We start from the raw sequence: 18682 nt of genomic DNA on the forward strand, positions 1-18682 counted from the left end.
GGGGACCCGGCGCTGCCGCTGCCCGGACGGGTCGCGGCTCGTGGTGCGGCGCCGCTGCCCCGGGAGCGCGGGGCTCTGCCGGGGCTGGGATCCCGCTGCCCATCCCGGGATGATCCCGTCAAGGAACGGGGGGGGTTCTCGTGGATAGCAGGGTCCGCGCGGAGGGGGGGTCGCGTGGAGGTCCGCGGCGCGAGGCCACGCGTGCTGCCACGAGGCCACGTGTGTGGCCGTGACGGGAGCGCGGAGGGGAGAGAAGTCCCTCTCCAGTCGTTTCCGTGGTGTCTGTTGGGGTCGCAGCTCTGCTCCTTCACCTCCCGCTCCCCAAACCTCGTGGTGGTGTCACTGGGCCACCTGGGTGGTGCTGGCGCATCCCTGCTCCGGCAGCAGTGCCGGTGGTTTGGGACCCCGCAAAACTGCTTGGAATTTGTGATTTAAAAATCACAGCGAATTTAAAACTTTTGTCCCTCACGTGCCCCTTCCCAAAACTGAGCCGTGTGTCCCGGTGCTGCCCGGCCGGGTGGCTCAGTGCTGTGGGAGCCGGGGCTGTCGGGGGTTCATTCCCTAATTCCCTCTTGCTCACCAGTAGCAAAGATTTTGGCTGCTCCCTGGATTTCACGGAACGGTCTCATCGGCACTTGTTTTGGAGGTCCTGAGCCCCTGCTGGTGGGGCTGAAGCTGGGACTTGGTCCTCTCAGGCAAAACTCTTAGGGATGCTGTGCTCTGCTGATGGGCTCGTTGTGCCGCATCACGAGGGCAGGTGACAGCTTGCGTGTCCCCTCCAGGTGCTGCTGATGGAGCCCGCCAAGCTCAGCCCCCTCATCCGGGATGTCTATGCGGCCTCTGGCCGCGTCCAGCAGGCTCCGGGGGCCGGCTCAGCGCGGAGGGGCAGCGGCTGCCGGGAGCTCATGGTCCGGCTGACGGAGGGGCAGTACGTGCTGTGCCGCTGGACCGACGGGCTCTACTACCTGGGCAAGATCAAGAGGGTAATGGGGGCACCCAGAGAGTAATGGGGGCACTCAGAAGGCAACGGGAGCACCTCAAGTGGTGCCAGTGCCATTGCCTGGATCAGTTTGTGGCTTAGGTGCAACGTGCTCTTGGTCAGAGGGGCGTTTTGGGTTGATGTCCTGCCCTGGGGTGTCGTGCCCCAAACCTGACTTCCTGCACCCCCGAGAGACAGGATCAGTCACCAGGGAAAAAAGGGAAGTGCTGGGAATAGGAGCTGAGACACGGTGGTTCTTCCTGCTCTTTCCTGCAGGTGAGTGGCTCCAAGCAGAGCTGCCTCGTCACGTTTGAGGACAACTCCAAGTACTGGGTCCTCTGGAAGGACATCCAGCATGGTGAGTGTTGCCCCTTCCCACTGCTGTGCTGTGGGACCCTTCCCAGCACCGTGGGGACATGGCTGTGCCTCGTGCAGCTCCAACTCTGCCCTCCCTGTCCCACAGCCGGTGTCCCTGGGGAGGAACCCAAGTGCAGCATCTGCCTGGGGAAGACGTCGGGCCCCAGGAACGAAATCCTCATCTGCGGGAAGTGCGGGCTGGGTGAGTGTGGGCACATCACCCCGGGCTCTGCCCTGTCCCACCCTGGCGGGGTCTGTCCAGCCCCGTGGCACTGACACCAAGCCCTCCTGCAGGGTATCACCAGCAGTGCCACATCCCGGTGGCGAGCGGCAGCGAGGGCCCGCTGGGCACCCCGTGGTTCTGCCGCCGCTGCATCTTCGCCCTGGCCGTGCGGGTGAGTGGGGCTGCCCTGGGCTGGGGGGGCACAGTGGGGCAGGGTGTGTCTGTGCTGACCCCATCCCGCTCGATCCCGCAGAAGGGGGGTGCCCTGAAGAAGGGAGCCATTGCCAGGACGCTGCAAGCTGTGAAGATGGTGCTGTCCTACAACCCCGAGCTGCTGGAGTGGGACTCCCCTCACCGGACCAACCAGCAGCAGTGCTACTGCTACTGCGGGGGCCCTGGAGAGTAAGCCCCTGCCTGCCTGCCATGATTGGTTTTGTGGGGAAAAGATGAGGGTGGGGATGTTTTACCCCAGCTTGCAGGGCACTGCCCTGGGCCAGCAGCTTTGCTGCCTGTGCTGCCTCTGCCATCCAGGTCTCTGCTTGCTCCAGAGGCACTGTCTGCACCCACCCCTGGGGCTTCTGGAAATACAAGTTAGGGACAGACTTCCTCTCCCTGGCTGCAGTCTGTGCCTGGGAGGGGGCTGGGGTGGTGGCTGCCACGTGCTGCCCTCAGTGTCACCTTCCTCCTGTCCCCAGGTGGTACCTGAAGATGCTGCAGTGCTACCGCTGCCGGCAGTGGTTCCACGAAGCCTGTACCCAGTGCCTCAGTGACCCCATGATGTTCGGAGACCGGTACGTCCCCTTTGGCTTTAGAGGGGGGACACATCCCCAGCTGTATCTCCCTGATCCACCTGGCACTGACATGGACCTGCCACCCTGTCCTGCAGAGCCCCACTCCTGGCTGTGCTGTCACTGTTGGCACCCAGAGCACTGTCCTACCCTGACCCATCCCCAGGCCCTGCGTGGCTGTGGCAGTGCCTCCCACTCCCAGCACTCTCTCTCCCTGCTGTTTTCCAGGTTCTACGTGTTTTTCTGCTCTGTGTGTAACCAGGGACCTGAGTACATCAAGCGCCTGCCCTTGAGATGGTAAGAAACAGGCCCTGGCTCCTCTGGGATGTGCCAGGGTGGCCATGGGGCACTGGGCTGGCTGATCCCTGGAGGTGTTCAGGACCAGGCTGGATGGGCCTGAGAGCACCCTGGTCTAGTGGAAGGTGTCCCTGCCCATGGCAGGGGGGTGGAACTGGATGATCCTTAAGATCTCTTCCAACCCAAACCATTCTAGGATTCTATATTTGGGGTTCCCCCCAGCTGCAGGCAGTGTACCCCCCCTCCCTGAAGCTCCAGGGATGCTGTCTTGGCTGTGGTATGTCCCAGGATGCACCTCTGGACTTCACTCCTCTGTGAGGTGTGGGAATGGTCCCAGGTTCCAGTGGTGGATTTTGGGAAAACCTGGGAGTTTGAGCAGGACTGGTAGAGCAGGGAATCACGGTGGGTACTGTCCTGTGGGGAGAGGGTGGGCTGCTGACCCTCTACCCCCCATTGCTGCAGGGTGGATGTCGTCCATCTCGCCCTCTACAACCTGGGTGTGCAGAGCAAGAAGAAGTACTTTGACTTTGAGGAGATTTTGGCCTTTGTGAACCACCACTGGGATCCGCTGCAGCTCGGGAAGGTACAAACACACAGTGGCAGAGCAGAGTGTCCCAGAAGGCAGTGTCTGTGGTGGAGGGTGGGACCCCTGAGCTGGGCAGAGCTGAGGGACTTCTCCTGGGGCTGAAGTGGGCAGGGGGTGAAGAGTGGGAAGGGACTTGCCTATGTGTTGGCAGTGCCACTGTGCCAGCAGCCCCCTGCTACCGAGCTTGGGCACCTCTGCCAAATCTCAGCTCCTTCAGCACTTGGGATGGGTGGTTCCTGCTCCAAATGAGCTTAATCACCTTCCTCTGGGCTGGGATTGCCCATGTTGGGGTGTCAGAGCCGACACATTTCCCCGTTGGAGCCGAGCCGGGAGGAGCACGAACACCGAGGCGTGTTGGGAGCCTGTGCCTGCAGTGGGATGGGTTGGCTCCCTGGAGGTGCCAAACCCAGGCAGCTCTGGGCCTTGGCATCCTTCCCTCCCCAGCCTTGGGCAGAAGCTGAAACCCAGAGTTTGGGTTCCCCCATCTGTTTGGATTTTGTATAACCCCAGAGGGTGCCAAGCCCTCCTGACCCCCCTCTCCCACAGCTCACGGGCACCCCCATCTCGGAGCGCGGCCCCCACCTCCTCAACGCCCTCAACAGCTACAAGAGCAGGTGAGTCCCGGGCAAGGGGACAGGCTGGGATGCAGGATACAGGATGCTCCTGTGCCCCCCCCCCCCGGCTGAGGGCTGTTCCCTCCCCTCCAGGTTTCTGTGTGGGAAGGAGATCAAAAAGAAGAAATGCATCTTCCGCCTGCGGATCCGCGTCCCGCCGAACCCCCCCACCAAGGTGCTGCCGGAGAAGGGCCCTGGCGAGGGTGAGGGCAGCTCCTGCGAGCTGAAGAAGAGGGGGAAAAGCAGATGTGTCCACAAGGATGGGTGAGTGGCCATGTTTGCCCAGGTACCCCTCACAGCAGTGCCCTGTACCCGCTGCCCCCTCACACCCCTCTCTGCAGGCTCCTGCCCCGGCAGCTGCAGCAGCACAAGCGGCGAGCAGCGAAACGCAAGAGGGCCAAGTTCCTGCTGGAGGACGCCATTCCCAGTGTGAGTCCTTCCCCCCCTCCTCTGTGCAACCATCCTGGGATTTGGCAGATGAGTGGGATCCCTGCAGCCCCATCCTGAGGTCCCTGCAAGGTTTCCCCACTCCTGCGGGCAGGGAGAGCCCCTGTCCCTCCCTCTGGGAAGTTGGCTTGGCACGGAGGAACGCTTCCTGGGGTGGTGGGGGCACGGGCAGCACCCCTCTGCCAGGCAGTGACCAGTGAGCTTGTTTTTGTGACACAGAGTGACTTCACCTCTGCCTGGAGCACCAACCACCACCTGGCCAGCATCTTTGACTTCACGCTGGATGAGATCCAGAGCCTGAAAAGGTCCGTGGGGCTGGGCCGGGGTTGTGAAGGCCAGGGGTGCTGCTTGTGCCAGGCTGGGGCTGACACTGCATCCTATCCCATCCCATCCCATCCTATCCCATCCCATCCCATCCCCAGTGCCAGCTCAGGACAGACATTCCTATCAGACGTGGACTCCACGGATGCCGCCAGCACTTCAGGCTCGGCCACCACAAGCCTCTCCTATGAGTCCAGGTGAGGGTTGTACCCTTTGCCCCCTCTCAGAGGGGTCCCAGTGGCATGGCCAGGAGGGCGAGGGGCTGCCCTCTCCCCCCACAGCACCCTCGTGTCCTGGCACAGGGATGTCCCACGTCAGGCAGCCTTTGCTCCCCGTGTCCCAAACCAGGCTGGTGGTCCCAGAGCGGCCCTGCTTTGCTGGGTGTGTGGGGTCAGGGCTGTCAGTCCTGGCTAGGCTCCCTCAAATTCCTGTGATGGTGTGGGGCACCTTTTGGGTGCTGCCCTCACCCTCCTCTGTCCCTCCCTGGCAGCCAGAGGACCGTGGGCAGCCGCAAGCGCAAACTGGCAGCGCCGGCGTACGGCTCAGCGGGGGCGAAGCGCAGGGGAGGGGACGGGGGCGGGCGCCCGGCCCTGGGCACCCCTGAGGGCAGCGAGGCCCCGGGCGGCCCCGAGCGCCCCGACGACGGCATTGACAGCCACACCTTCGAGAGCATCAGCGAGGACGACTCGTCGCTCTCCCACCTCAAGTCCTCCATCAGCAGCTACTTCGGGGCCGCGGGCCGGCTGGTCTGCGGGGAGAAGTACCAGGTGCTGGCGCGGCGGGTGACGCTGGAGGGGAAGGTGCAGTACCTGGTGGAGTGGGAAGGCACGACCCCCTACTGAGCCCTGCCAGCCCTGAGACCTCTCCCGGAGCCAAGCCAGAGGAGATCAGGGTGATGGGGAAGCCCTGGCCTCGAGGCAGAGGAGGGTGCTGGTGTGTCCCCCCCGGGAGCCTCTGTGGGTGGAGGCCGTGCCCACGCCGGCACCGCCAGTGGTGCTGCCCAGGAATGGAACCTAAAGCCTTGACGCTCTTTTATTTTTTTTTTTAATTTTAACAATTTTATTTTCTTGGCCAGTTTTTTTCCTGGCTGTGAGTGTGGCCCAGCCACACTCTCCTGGTGGTGGAGCCTTTGGCTGAGCCCAAGGCACCATCACGGTGGTGGTAAGAGCAGTGGGTGGCTCTGGCCCCTCCAGAAGGGTCCCCCTGGCACAACTGGGGAAGCCACTTTGGGGGACAGCCCACAACCTGCTCACACAGATGGACGTCAAAGCCTGACTTATCCTTGCGCCCCAGCCTTACAGAGCAGCCTCGAGGGGGTCCTGGTGCCAAAGCACAAAGCCCCCCCCCTCACCCCAGTGCTTTCACAGCCCCTCACTGCCTACGGGAAACAGGGGGGCAACCCTTGGGGTTTTCTGCCTCATCCTAAATCCATCCATTAAAGGAATATGGTTTGTTTTAAATGAGGGGAGTAAACAGCCCACATGTAGCTTTCATGCCCACAGGGCAGGCACAGGTGGCTGCTCTCATCTCACAACCTGGACTGCCTGTGATGCTGCACCAGCTTCATTTCCCTGTTCTGACAATCACGATCTTGGAAGAGATTGGCCAAAAGATCCTCCTTTGCCTTAAAGCCACCACAGGCACTTCACAGACTGGAGCCCAAGGCCTTTGTTCTCGCAGGAGCCTTCACCCTGAATGTGCCAAACCAGCAGACAAACCAAAAAGGCTGAAAAGGACAGTGGGGACATGTGAAGGGGGTTGTGCCAGTGCCTTCCTGGAGAGCAGTTGATGTTTGTGAACACGTGGGGTTGATTTGTCTGGAGGAGAGAAGGAACAGTCCCCTTCTCTAACAAAGCAATACTGCCAGGTTGGGCAGGAGCAAAGCAGTTGGCTTTTTAAAAAAGATTCTAATATCAGATATATTTGTTAGATTTTTTTTTTTCTTAAGAGATATATATATATATTTTTAATGTTGTCCTCCTCGTCTCTCCCCCATCCCACCATGGCTGTCCCATGGGATGGAGGGTGGGTGATGCTGGGTGGGCTGGGTGGTCTTGCTCCACCAGCAGATCCTGTCCTGCAGCCTCATCACTGTCCATATCTGTGCTTGTGGAATCTGCTGACCAGAGGGTGAGTTAAAAAGGTTGTTTTACTGAAAAAGTACGGAAAAAAATTCCTCAGTGTAGTTGGCATGAGAGGCCAGGTGGCCTTTGCAAACCAGAGGCCAAAGTGTGGTCCTTAAAAGTAAACTTCTGCTGCAGCTACTGCTGAAACAACATAGTGGGATACCCGTGCTGTGGTGCAGCAGCTTCTCTGCAGCCTGGGATGAGGTTTGGGCCAGACAGGAGCTGGTTCAGTGCCTGGAGAAGGAGCCTGAGTGTCTGGCTCTGGGTCAAAGGATTGTCACTCCTTTCTCGGGGCTGCCCAGGGCCGTGTGCCCGGTGCTGTGCTTGGGGGAGAAGCTGTTGGCCCCTTGTGCAGGGATAGGTTTGGGAGAGAAGGCTCTGTGCAGCTCCCAGCCATGGGATGGTTTGGGCTGAGGGGTCTGATATGCCTTGGGGAGCAAAGCTTGGCACCCTCAGGGTCTGCATCCCGGCTCATCCAGAGGGGAGCATCTCCAGAGGGACCCCATCCTTTAGGGATATGTGTTGCCAGGACCCCCATCCCTGGCAGGGAGGGGTCCAGCAGCTGGATCCCTCCTGGTCCTGCCTTGGCTTTGTCACCAAAGGATCACTTAAAATATTTCCCTTCCTCGAGTGCCTCTGGAGCCCTGTGCCTGTGGAGCCCCTGCCAAGGGCTGTGCCAGGGCTGAGCAGGGTCATTCCTGTGGGATGTGCCAATGGACATCACAGTCATGGCAGCACCCACAAGATGTGGCCCTGGTTTCTCTCTGTTCCCTCTCACTCCCTCCTGGCTTCTTGCAGAGAATTGAATGTGGAGCCTTTAAAAGTATTTTTGTTGCAGAATATATTTTGCATTCGCTGTAATAGAGATTATAACGACTCTGTGCACCTTCTGATTTCTGAGTTCAGGTTGCTGCTTGTAATAACCAACTCTTGTCATACCCAAGTTGTAATTAATATGTCTGATGTTCTGATGTACAATTAAAAAGTCCTTTTTTTTTTTTTTTTTTTGTTTACATCACTTTTATTTTGTAGTGTGAGGATTACTGGGTTTGGGTTCTTGGGGGGATGCCCAGTGCCCACCACGGTGCTGCTGGGTCGTGTTCTGTGCCAGGTGAGGTGTGTCCTCCCCTGGGATGTGCTGCTGGGAAGCACAGGGACAGAAGGGTGGGAAGGGATGAGGGTGGGGAGTGAGGGAACAGCGGGGGACAGGGACATTCCTTGCAGGGATGGGTTTTGTAGAGAGGGGTTGTCTTCATTGGTGAGATCCCAAATGGCCCCATCCACTTAATCTTAGCCTAAAACTGGCCCATTGCACACGTAGCCCTGACAGGGCTAAACAAAGCTTAGCTTTGGGTGCCGTGCAGGTCTGGGGGAGTGGTGCTGCCTTCATGTGCTCTGTTTCTTTTTGCCAGACAAGGGGCCTTGCTGGTGCCCTGTTCCTTCACATTTGGCACTGCCAAGGTTCCTCCTCTCAGAGCTCAGACCATTTTTCCTCTTGGCTTCTCTTCTGTGAGCCTTCCTCCTGTGAGCTTCCTCTCATGGCTGATGGGGTCACACAAGCCCACAGGCACAGCTGCCAGTGCCTGCAGAATGCCCTGGATTTCTTCTCCAGGGACCTGGAATGAGCCAGGTGGGAGCATCTGTCAGCCCTGCTCTGGAGAGAGTCACTGCAAGCCCAGGATGGGCCTTTCCTCCTGCCCAGCTCACTGAGGACACCACACAGCAAACTGTGACCACACCTGAGCCTGCCCAGGTAAGAAACACTGCTGTTTATTCCCTTCCCAGTCACATAAATCCTCAGTATTCTATAAGTTATATCCCATTAAACTACTAATGAGCATCTTTTTGCAAGGTTAAGCTTGGCCTGGGCAAAAAGCCACCGTTCAGGCTGGGTAAGGAATGCGGGGCTGAGGTAAGGGGGATGCAGGGCTGGGGCAGTGTCCTGGTCCTGTTGGCACTTGGGTTCTTTGGACTGGCCATGGAAGTTGCCCAGCTCATCCCAGCTCTCCCCAGCTCTCCCCAGCTCCATGGCAGGGCAGGGTCACACGTGTGCTGCTTGTGGCTCCTGGTAGTTCCTTGCGGCATCTGCTGGAGTTTGCTGTTTCCTTGGGTTCTGTGAGACTCCAGCAGCACATTTCCTGACAGCGGGAGAGGGCGGGAGCCGGCACGTCGCGGGGTGCCCGGCCACATCCTGCTGCCTCGGGGCTGGGGAAGCAGGAGGCAGAGAGGGGCAGGATGCTGGGAATGAGCAGGGGGGCCAGGCAGGGTTCAGGCACTGGCTGTGGGCACACATGGAACTGGAGGGGCTCTCAGGCCATGGCTTCCATAAGGAATTTGCTGCTGGCAGCATGAAAGAGCCCCCAAATGCTGCAGTGTCCTGACAGGAGCATCTCTGTTTCCTCCTCTGCAGCAGTGCAGGGAGCAGCCTTTCCCTCTTCAGCCTGGCACCAGCTCTGGGCTGCTCAGTGCTCCCTGGACAGGCCAAGGAGGGGATGTTTCTAGTGCAAATGAAATTCCCAATCCTAAACTCCTGTGTTACAGCAAACTCAAGAAGGCAGAAGCTGCCTCCTCGCAGGTAGGTCCTGCCTGCCCAGGGAGACCCGCGTGGCTCAGCAGGGTCCGCCCAGTCTCCCAAAACTGAGGTGACCTTTCCAGTCAGTCCCGTGGGACGTTTTCCTCAATCCATTTGAGGTAGAGAGGGTTTCCTTGGTCAATAGGCAGGCTGATGATCTCAGGGATTTCAAAGGGATGGATGGATCTAAAGTGGAAACAGCCGCAGAGGAGCAGTGTCAGCACAGTCCCGCCCGGATCCCGGCGCAGGAAGCCGAGCTCTCGGCTCCCAGCCGCTCATCCCAGCCCTACCCCGCGCTCCCCACGGACTTCAAAGCACCCACAGCTTCTTTTTACCATGTGGGAATTTCTCTTTGAGTTTGGGGTTTACCACAGGCAGCAGCCCACTGCCGGGGGTCTGGCCCAAAGCTGGCTGTGCTCGCCCCTCGGGGCTTGGGGAGCGCAGGAAATCCTGCCAGGAGGCTGCCAGGGAATAACCTGTGTGAGGAGAAGGGGGATCCCTCCTCGTATCCAGCATGGAGGGGCTGGTTGAAGCCCAGTAGTTGGTATTTCTGCCAACCTTTTCTTTTTCGCTGATGCCACCTCTGGGTTTTTCTGGCTCGCAGGTACAGTGGGAGCACTTCACCACACCCTGGGTGGGAAGGGGCTCAAGGAACTCCCAAACCCGAGCAGGAGAGGACAGCCTACCTTGGATTGGATCCCCATTGCTCCCACAGAGCCAGAGCCTCACCTGACGTAGTTGGACAATTCCCCTATTTTGGACGTCCTGGTTTTCACCATCTGTGGAGAGTAAAAACACCAAAACAGAACCCAAAGGAGATTGGAAAGGGACAGAGAGATCCTGCACCTGCAGTTCCACTGCTCCCATCCAGCACTGCCATGCCCACAGACAGGTGTTTGGGATCCCTGGGTACATTCCAAACCACAGACAGGTTGGTGCCACCCTCCCCAAACCTCCCTGCGGCCCTTTCTTGCTGGGGCCATTTGTGATGGGCGTTTTGTGAGGTAGGGAACGATCACTTACCAGCAGTATTTCAGTGGATTCTTCCAGTTCCCCTTTCCAGAAATACCTGGATTTAAAAGAAAAGCAGCATCAGCAGATACAGCTCTGTCTGGCCCTGCCAGGCCCTCCAGGGGTTATTTTCCCTGCTTGGTGCTTTCTTGCACGTGGCCGTTTCTTTACAAAGTGGCTCAAGAAGCATTGCTGGCCCCAAAACTGCTGAGCACGTGACTGAGCACCCTGGATTTATGGACCAGAGACTCCTTGGCTGGGCTAGCCTCCAGAGAGCTGCCCAGGGGGGATGCCAGGACAAATTTGCCAGGATTGGGGTGTCTGTGGGGGTCTGTGGGGGTGGCCCTGCCCTGAGCAGTGGCCGCAGGACGGCGCCTGCAGGGATTGTGCTTGGGAGGCTGAGCACGGCAGCATCCTGCTTTCCTCCCCTCCTTCCCTGCAGGAGAGGAGATGCACTTCTCATGAGTCAGATATGACCTTTGCAAGCACTGCCAGAAGGCCGTGGTGATTTCATCTGCGTGCTGGGCTCCTGCGCCGGGAGGACTCGGAGGCGTCGCAGTGTCTCCCAAGCAGGGCCCGGAGCAGAAACCAGCTGGAGCAGCCAGGGCTGTGCAGGAGCAACTCAGCTCGGGCTGTTGGGGCTCATGGGGAGTGAGGGACGAGGGGAAGAAGGTTATTATTGGGTTTGACCTAATTCAGCAGCCTCTCCCTGGGAGAGCCTGAGGGGTGCACTGTGAGGACCCCTGGGGCAGGGAGGCTGAGGTGGGATCTGCTCCCCTCTTCTGGCAGGGCCAGGGTGTTTCCTATGGGGAAAAAGCTGGTTTGGGGCTTTGCTCTTTAAGCCCTCTAACAAGTGCAATCCCTTTGTGTGGACAGCTGAGGGCACCTGCAGAGCAGGTTGTGTTTCAAGGTCAAAGATACTGCTCTGTCTTCCTTCCTGAAAGTGCTGCTTAAGGTTGTAAAGGCCTTTTCTGGTCCCTCTCTGGGCTTCTTTTTAGAGCCTCTAATAACAGGTACCGTGTCCTGAGGACCATAAATCCTAGATTGCTGGATCTCCCTGTAGCCAAGTAACCAATCAACAAATGGTCTCCACGGGCAGTTGGAGCATCTGCACCAACAAACAGACCCAGCAGCCTTCTGGAAACTGCCTCCTCTGCCCAGGGCCATGGGGTCTCCACCTCCTCCTTTCCTCCCGGGAGAGCCTGGGTTTGCCTCCTCCACAGGGGAATGTTGAGCCCAACTTACAAGGCCGAGCTCTTGGGCAGGATGTTCACCTGGGCAGCCAGCTTCTTATCCATGATGGCCCTGGGGGAGACAGGAGGGGAGTCAGTGCCAGCCCAGCTGAGTGCCCAACCGCAGATATTCCCTCATGCTGCCCTGAACTGCCACCAGCAGTTGTGACACAAGGAGACATGGAATTTCGGGTTACTTATTACCTGAGAAAGCCGAGGCAAAGGTGACCTTCAGCTGGAGCTGCTTCAGCTCAGGCCCTCCTGACAATGCTCTGGGACCCTCCCTGCTGTCCCTCTGTGCCAAGAAGGAAGGTTGGGTGTTTTTCCTGGCCTGAGTGGTGCCAGGACCCTGCCCAGTGTCATCCCTGTGCCCCCCTGGCTGTGGGGGCACCAGGACAGGGACTGAGCTGTGGGGCCACAAGAACCGGGGCTGGGATGGATGGGAAGGGGTTTGTCTCCAACTCATGTATTTACACTGTCAAACTGTGCCTCTTCCTCACAGAGCAGCCTCAATGTGGATCTTGTTAAATTAACAACATCAAGGTTTTTCTACCCAAAATGTCCTAGAAATCTGAAGCCCAAACAAATTCCTTCCCTCCGGCTGCCTCCGTTACTTGTGGGCTGGTTTGTTATTGCAGAGCTGCCTGGCTCTGCCAGCAGAAGTGATATTTCAGTGATTACAGAGTACTGAAGCAACCTCAGGGTGGATTTTTAGAAGAAAGGGGCAAATGATGTGTTTTGTGACCACAGCAATGCCTGGCCCTTCTCAGGGAGATGCAGCTCCAGCCCTTGCAGGGAGCTTGTTCGGGGCACTCAGTGACCTCACCTTTGGTTTTCTTTAACACTGACCTCCCCAGGAACTACTTCGTACCAAGGGCTTTGGCAATGCAACATTTAACTTCTAGAGGATCCTAAACTGCAGAGGAGACATTAGTTATCAGATATTGGAGGGCTTGAATCAACAACCTGCAAAAATTAACTCTTGGTGAGGTAAAGAACTAAACCCATTCTAAGTAATTACTGCTCCAATTCAAAACTCTCTCCAGAATGTTTTTTGGCTCAGAGCAAGTTAAAGTTTTTTTTATCCTTACATTCAAGGTATGGTACAACCTGGAGGAGACTATGAACAAAGTCTAAGGAGCTCTTTGCTGGGAGGAAAGCAGCCCTTCCCAATGATCCTACAACATCTTGCCACTCCAGAAGTTCACTAGAGAACCAGTGCCTGGACACGGATAACTCCTGGGATGGTGTTTAATCTTTACAGACAAAGGTTATGGACATGGACTGGTGGCTCAGGGGACCATGGCCAGAGAGGAGAGTGCCTGAGGAGGCTCAGGGTTGTTTGCTCTCACCATGTGTGGGCAGTTCCAGGCATTTAATGCTGGTGGAGCATCTTGAGTTAATCTTCAGACCAACAAACTGCAGCAGCACGAGCAGAGACACCCCTGCTGTGACTGTCATGTCACACATGGCACAAATCATTTCATTTTTGCTGCCTGCAGCTTGCAAGTCACTTTAGCACAGGAGCCTTTCAATTTGGGTGCTCTGCCCCTGCAAACTGAGATCCTGAACTTGGTTCTAGTAAGCTGAGCAGGAAAAAGTGGCCACCATGGGAAAGGGGAACATTATAAGAAGCTGAACGTGATCTGTGGAAAACGACTGCATAATACATGATAGCTTTGGGTTGGGCACTTACTGTGTGTTTCTTTGTCCTTGCCTCACAATAGAATCGGAATTGAGTCAGATTAAATATTAATAAGCAGAAAAGCAAAGAAAATGATACGCACAGAGCTAAGGCAGCAGTGGGGGCTGACAGGCTGATTAGGTGAGGGGTAGGTTGTGTGAGGGGCAGTGGCCACAACACCCAACCAAGGGGGTCAGCTGCCCCCAGCGGGCACAGGGGAGAGGTGAGAAAGTCTTCAGGTGCTGAATTCTACCTGTAGCTATTCTGCTTTCACAAAGCTTGAACCCTTTTTCCCTAAAACCAGTGGAAAATTCCCTTGCAGACCGAGGCATCAGCGAGTGCTGCACTGAGCAATGCAAGGGAAGAATAAACAGCACAGGAAAAAGGTGTGTGGGAAAATGAGCATAAAGCTCTGTGTCATCCCCTACAACCGTGGCTCATCCGTCCAAATTCCAGAACAAAGGAACAGTCACTCCACCAGTAAAACCACAACCAAAGTACAAATATCTCAGCGATGGGGAGTGATTTATTTCCTTTCCCTTCCCTGCAAGATGAGGAACAAAGAGTGGAAAATATTTGCAAAGCTGTTAAGATGAGGCATTTTCAGGCACTGAGGCTCTTTTCACCAGCCATGTACAGTTACTCCCTTTTTTAGATGACACGGAGCAGTGCAGACATAATTCTATTTGAATTTCTTAGTACAGTTGCAGTATTTAAGGTGACACAAAATCCCTTTCAGGAGCCTGTCAGTTCCTGAACGACTGTTTGGGAGCACTTTACTGGAGCAGGAGGGTTTTTGGCAAGCAGCAGGGGAGCAGGGAAAACAGTGCAGGAGGTGTTGCAGGAAACTTCACGGTCCATCATAAACACTTCCCCAGTCAACACAGGTTCAGGACTTTGAACAAACCATCTATTGAGTCAGGCACTGACAGATGTGTGCAAAAAACTCAGCATGCAAAATACCATGCAAAGTATCTCATATATTCAAACAGAATGAAAAAAAAATGGAGGTAAAGGCCTTGTTCCCTGAAGTTTCTGCAGATCCTGGGTGGGACCTCACCAGTGTTTGTTGTGGACCTCCTTTCATCTTTTTTTGTATGTGCATGGCATGTGCTTTGTCCCTCTCTACAAATGCCCCTCCTGGCATTTTGTTGTCTGCTGCTCTAGAGAAGAAGAAAAACTGTGGCACGTCAGAGAACAAGGAGCTGGGGCTTAGTCCATCTGAGGACACAGAGACTCGGGGCCATGGCTTTAAAATGGGCCTTGAAAATGAGAGGCAGTGGCATAAATTGAGAATTACTTGATGTTACCATGGCATTGACTTCAGAGGCAACTGTCAGCTCTCTTTGAGACAGAACAGCTCTTGGTAAGGGGGTTTGTGGCACAGAGAGAGTGTCAGTGAAAATGAGCGATGCTCTTGTATCAGAGAATCATGGAATGGTTTGGATTGGAAGAGATCTTAAAAGTCATCTCATTCTACCCCTGCCATGGTCAGGGACACCTTGCACTATCCCAGGTTGCTCCAAACCCTGTCCAACCTGGCCTTGGACACTTGCAGGGATGGGGCAGCCACAGCTTCTCTGGGCAACCTGTGCCAGGGCCTCTCCACCTTCGAAATGCAAAATACACAGGGGTGCAGATCCTCTCGAGGGACAAGGGAAAGCTTTATTCCACAAGCAGCAGACGAGCAGGGGAGACATCTCCATACCTTGCAATATCCTTGGCAATCTGCTCGTTGAGGCAGTTGATGAAGGCCATGGAGCTGGTCCCCGGGATGTAGCTGCCGGTGAGGGTGGAGTGGAGCTGCAGGGCCAGACCCCTCAGCAGCGGGTACATCAGCACTGCCAGCGTCAGCACCTCCAGGAGACACCAGAGAGGGTGGGAAGAACACCGGTGAGGGTGGGAGGGGAAACACTGCACTATGGAAAACTGAGCGTTTACATCATCTGTGGCCGGAGGGACATTTCCAGGCTCCTTTCCACACTGCGGTGAGCAGCTGGGATTTAGGGGAGAACATGCTTGTAAAGGGATTAATTCCACTCCAGAGGGGACAATCCCGTGCTGTGCCAAGTGCTTGGGGCAGGAGAGGGGCAGTTTGGAGGTTGTATCAGCCCAGAGGTGCCCAGACCTCGGCTGTGGGAGGTCACCCCTGGACTAACAGGGGTTACAGACACCCCCCCACGGCTCAGCAGCCAGGACTGGTTTTCCACAGAAGAGTAAAGACACGTTTCTATGCAAAAAAAAGGAATAAGAAGGGAATGGCTGCCACACTGAGCACATCTTTCCTGCTGAGGACACATCCTGCAGCAATCCTTCAGCTGTGAGCCAAGGGTGAGGCACATCCATCCCTCTGGGAAATGGGGGGCTGGGGCCCTCTGCCTCCCTGGGGATGTGGGAAGGAGAAGAGCAACGTGTCACATTGTATCCATGGAAAACAGATTTGGGCTGGAGCCTTAGGGCGGACTACAGCCTGTGCACCTGGAGAGCTCTAATCCTGCCCTGCCAGCCCAGGATGATTATTCTCCTCTGCCACGGCTGCTGTGCAGCCCACCCCGGCCATGCTACAGCCTGCAAGGGAGGGCAAGACTTCAAGGCAGCTTTAAAGTTCATTTCATCCTAATTATCTGATACTGACAGTGAAATTCAATCCTTTTGGGCCCAGGAATCCTAATGGCACATCCCAGGTCTGCAGGGCTGCACAGACAGCACCGTTCTCCCTCTGGCCTGGCAGGGCACAGCAACAAGTGGGTTTTGCTGTGCATTAGCTGTGATTCCTGGCAAGCCCCGTGGCTGCTGCTCGTGCTCACATGCCATAAACAGACTCATAAAAATATATCATTATCTCAGCAGGGATGCTGCTGGAGAGGGAGAGGAATCTGGAGTGCTGAGGAACAGGCAGGGATGGGGCCGTCCAGGGCTGCAGCACTCGCAGGGTCTCACAGCTGCTCTTCCCTTTGTCTTTTGTCTTGTTTTTGACACAAACAGCATCTGGCCCCGGTTCAGCTACAGTGATTAAAACATGCTTATAAGACTAAGAATATATTCCTTTTCCCCCCTCATTTCCACCCTCTTTTGTCCTCTGAAAATCCTCCCATTACAGTGTCAATGTCAAATTCTTTTTTTTTTTTTTTAAAAAAAAAGATTGAATTAAAAATCTCTCTTGTCACCACAAAGTCAAGAGCTCTTTTCCATTTGGAAAATGACTGATGTGTTCTATTGCTTGTCTCCTCTTTTCCAGTCCGTTTGAGGAAATATTCTTTGTTATCACAAGGTTTCTCGTAATAATTTTTAGAGTTCCTTCTGTGCTCTTTTTTCCCATTAAGCCATTTAAAAAACATACAACAAATCCCAGGAGCTACTCAGAGAATTACAAGCCAAACAGGGATACGCTGGTGTACCTATTTTTCCAGATTAAAATATAATCATGCTCCTGGCTCAGGAAAAAAAATCCAACCTGTTCAGCCTGGAGATCATTAATCTTCTTGGAAGATGTATGTGCATAAATCCCCAGGACCATTTATGATTGAATATTAGTACAAATATGAGCACTCTCTTTTTTGGGGGGATGTTTCCCTCCCTTTTATCTCTGAAAAGAAAGATAAAAGACCCCCATCCGCCCCTTTTTTTTTTTGTTTTTTCCCTAGAATAATTGTATTTGCTAAGGGATGGTGGAAAAAAGGAGTGAAACTTCAGGATTCCTGCCTGATAAACCAAATAAACTCATGATTGCCAAAATATTGAACAAAACTGAAAACACTCCTGTCAGATTTTAAGCACTTCACTGAAAAGAACTGAACAGCAAAATGACAGAGAGACTCAGAGCTTTCTGCAATATTTGTTTTGGCTTTGCTGAACTAAAAACAGCTTTAGAATCACCACGTTAGGACTTTCTGCCTAGTTTTGATGAGACTGTGTTAAAAAAAACCCAACAAGCAACACCACCCAAGCACAACTCGTGGCAACGCTGAGTTTGCCCTGAGCTTCCTGAGAGCAAGCGGGGAAAAAAACTCCTTGGAAATTTGCTTTGCTCTCGGCAGAGACGGGGAGGACATTCCTCCTGCGAGATGGATCCGTGCAGAGGTTCCCTTACAAAGGTACAGGCAGGTATTTCCATGGTTGTTTGGTGCGGGTCGATGTCCCCAAAGGGTCACCCGTGTCCCCCCCATCCCGGTGCCAGAGCACCCCCATCCCACTTACCAGCAGCAAAGTGCCCCGGCCTGGCCGGGGCCAGCCCTGGGCAGCGGATGGCAACGGGCAGCGCTGGCTCAGCCACTCCATGTCCGTCCCCTCCGTCCCTCCACCTGCTCTGCCCGAGCTGGGAACGCTGCCTGGGCAGGCTGCCCATGCGAGCACTAACTCCTCCTCCTCCTCCTCTTCCTCCAGGCTGGTACCCGCCTGCCTGCCCGGTGAGGGGCTGGGGCAGGGGCAGGGGACAGCACAGTGTTCTGTCCCCTCCTGCCACCCCGAGCCTTGGCATCCCACTCTCTGCACCTGCCTGACCCGCAGGGCTGGGGGGACAGATTGCCCAAAAGTGGGGTCCAACCATAGCAGGGACAACCAAACCCCTGGGTGGTGTATTATCAAACTCTTGCCCCAACGTGTGCTGGGGAAATCTCTCTCTCTCCAGTGCTGTCCCTGGTGCTCTGAGACCTGCTGATGCCACTTGTCACTTCTGCTTTGAATTTCCCATCCATAAACCAGTTATTTTCTCAGATTTAATGTTGTCAGAGCTCTGTACTCTTTGGATAGAAACCATCAGGCAGCTGCCAAGTCCTGTTGTGTTGTTTGTGCCTAAAACCTCCAGCAAGGAGGAACTGAGTGCTGCTCTCTGTCTCACACCATAACTTCATTGGGTTCCTGCTGTAACTTGATTGTATTCCTGCTGTAACTTTGCTGGGTTCCTGTCAGTTCCCATAAGCTGCAATACATATTCCAGCCTGGATTTAGAACCTGCCCCTCTATGGTCTGGAAGGTGCCGATGACACGTTGCCACCTTGGGGTCTCAGGAGCTGTGAAATACCCCCAGGCTCTGCAGGGCTTTCCTTCACTTAATTGTGCAGGGATTGAAAAACTGACATTTTCTCGGTTGGTTTGAAACAAATTCCCAGTTTTTTTGCAGTGGCCAAGCTGTCCCTAGGGCTGAGGAGGTCCCGGCTCTGCCCCCCTTGCAAACCCCTCCAGATCCCCCCATCGCAGGGGTGACACCATCTGGGGGGTCTGCTCTGGGACCCGATTTTAGGAGCTCTCTAAACACAGACACACAGTATAGTTTAGAAAGAAGATGTTGTTTATTCTTTTCTTTACTATTGTAAAAGTTGTCTGAGGACACCAGTTATGTTCCACAAAAGGTGAGAAAATGCAGCTTGAACACATCGGGGGCCGAGCCCCCCCAAACCCTCAGCGGGACCACACCCCCAGCAGCGCCACGCCCCGCCAATCAACAGG

General features: G+C 55.4%; 2 protein-coding genes across 3 annotated transcripts in view; one reads left to right on the forward strand and one right to left on the reverse strand.

Annotated features, from left to right (window-relative positions):
- Positions 1–7749, forward strand: part of PHF19 (PHD finger protein 19) — an 11062-nt gene extending 3313 nt beyond the window's left edge. Inside the window, exons 2-15 of the mRNA XM_027650289.1 lie at positions 783–983; positions 1256–1337; positions 1443–1538; positions 1631–1731; positions 1813–1961; positions 2255–2350; positions 2576–2644; positions 3107–3227; positions 3777–3844; positions 3938–4108; positions 4186–4273; positions 4511–4596; positions 4714–4809; positions 5103–7749. Coding sequence (XP_027506090.1) covers positions 783–983; positions 1256–1337; positions 1443–1538; positions 1631–1731; positions 1813–1961; positions 2255–2350; positions 2576–2644; positions 3107–3227; positions 3777–3844; positions 3938–4108; positions 4186–4273; positions 4511–4596; positions 4714–4809; positions 5103–5454 — 1776 coding nt within the window. The 3' untranslated portion in view covers positions 5455–7749. The remainder of the gene's footprint in view (positions 1–782; positions 984–1255; positions 1338–1442; positions 1539–1630; positions 1732–1812; positions 1962–2254; positions 2351–2575; positions 2645–3106; positions 3228–3776; positions 3845–3937; positions 4109–4185; positions 4274–4510; positions 4597–4713; positions 4810–5102) is intronic.
- Positions 6655–17624, reverse strand: CUTA (cutA divalent cation tolerance homolog). 2 transcript variants are annotated; one of them, XM_027650386.1, is made up of 6 exons: positions 17435–17588; positions 14946–15094; positions 11567–11626; positions 10334–10379; positions 10040–10089; positions 6655–6764 (listed from the first exon to the last, which is right to left on the reverse strand). In XM_027650386.1, the coding sequence occupies exons 1-6, from the start codon at positions 17513–17515 to the stop codon at positions 6701–6703; spliced, it is 450 nt and encodes a 149-aa protein (XP_027506187.1). In that variant the 5' UTR covers positions 17516–17588; the 3' UTR covers positions 6655–6700. The 2 variants fall into 2 exon arrangements, with proteins under 2 accessions (XP_027506187.1, XP_027506188.1); XM_027650387.1 differs by lacking the exon at positions 6655–6764 and adding an exon at positions 8493–9496 and having other exon boundaries at positions 17435–17624.
- Positions 17625–18682: the final 1058 nt, after the last annotated feature.

Source organism: Corapipo altera, unplaced genomic scaffold, assembly GCF_003945725.1.
Source record: "Corapipo altera isolate COAL_440 unplaced genomic scaffold, ASM394572v1 268, whole genome shotgun sequence".
NCBI lineage: Eukaryota > Metazoa > Chordata > Aves > Passeriformes > Pipridae > Corapipo > Corapipo altera.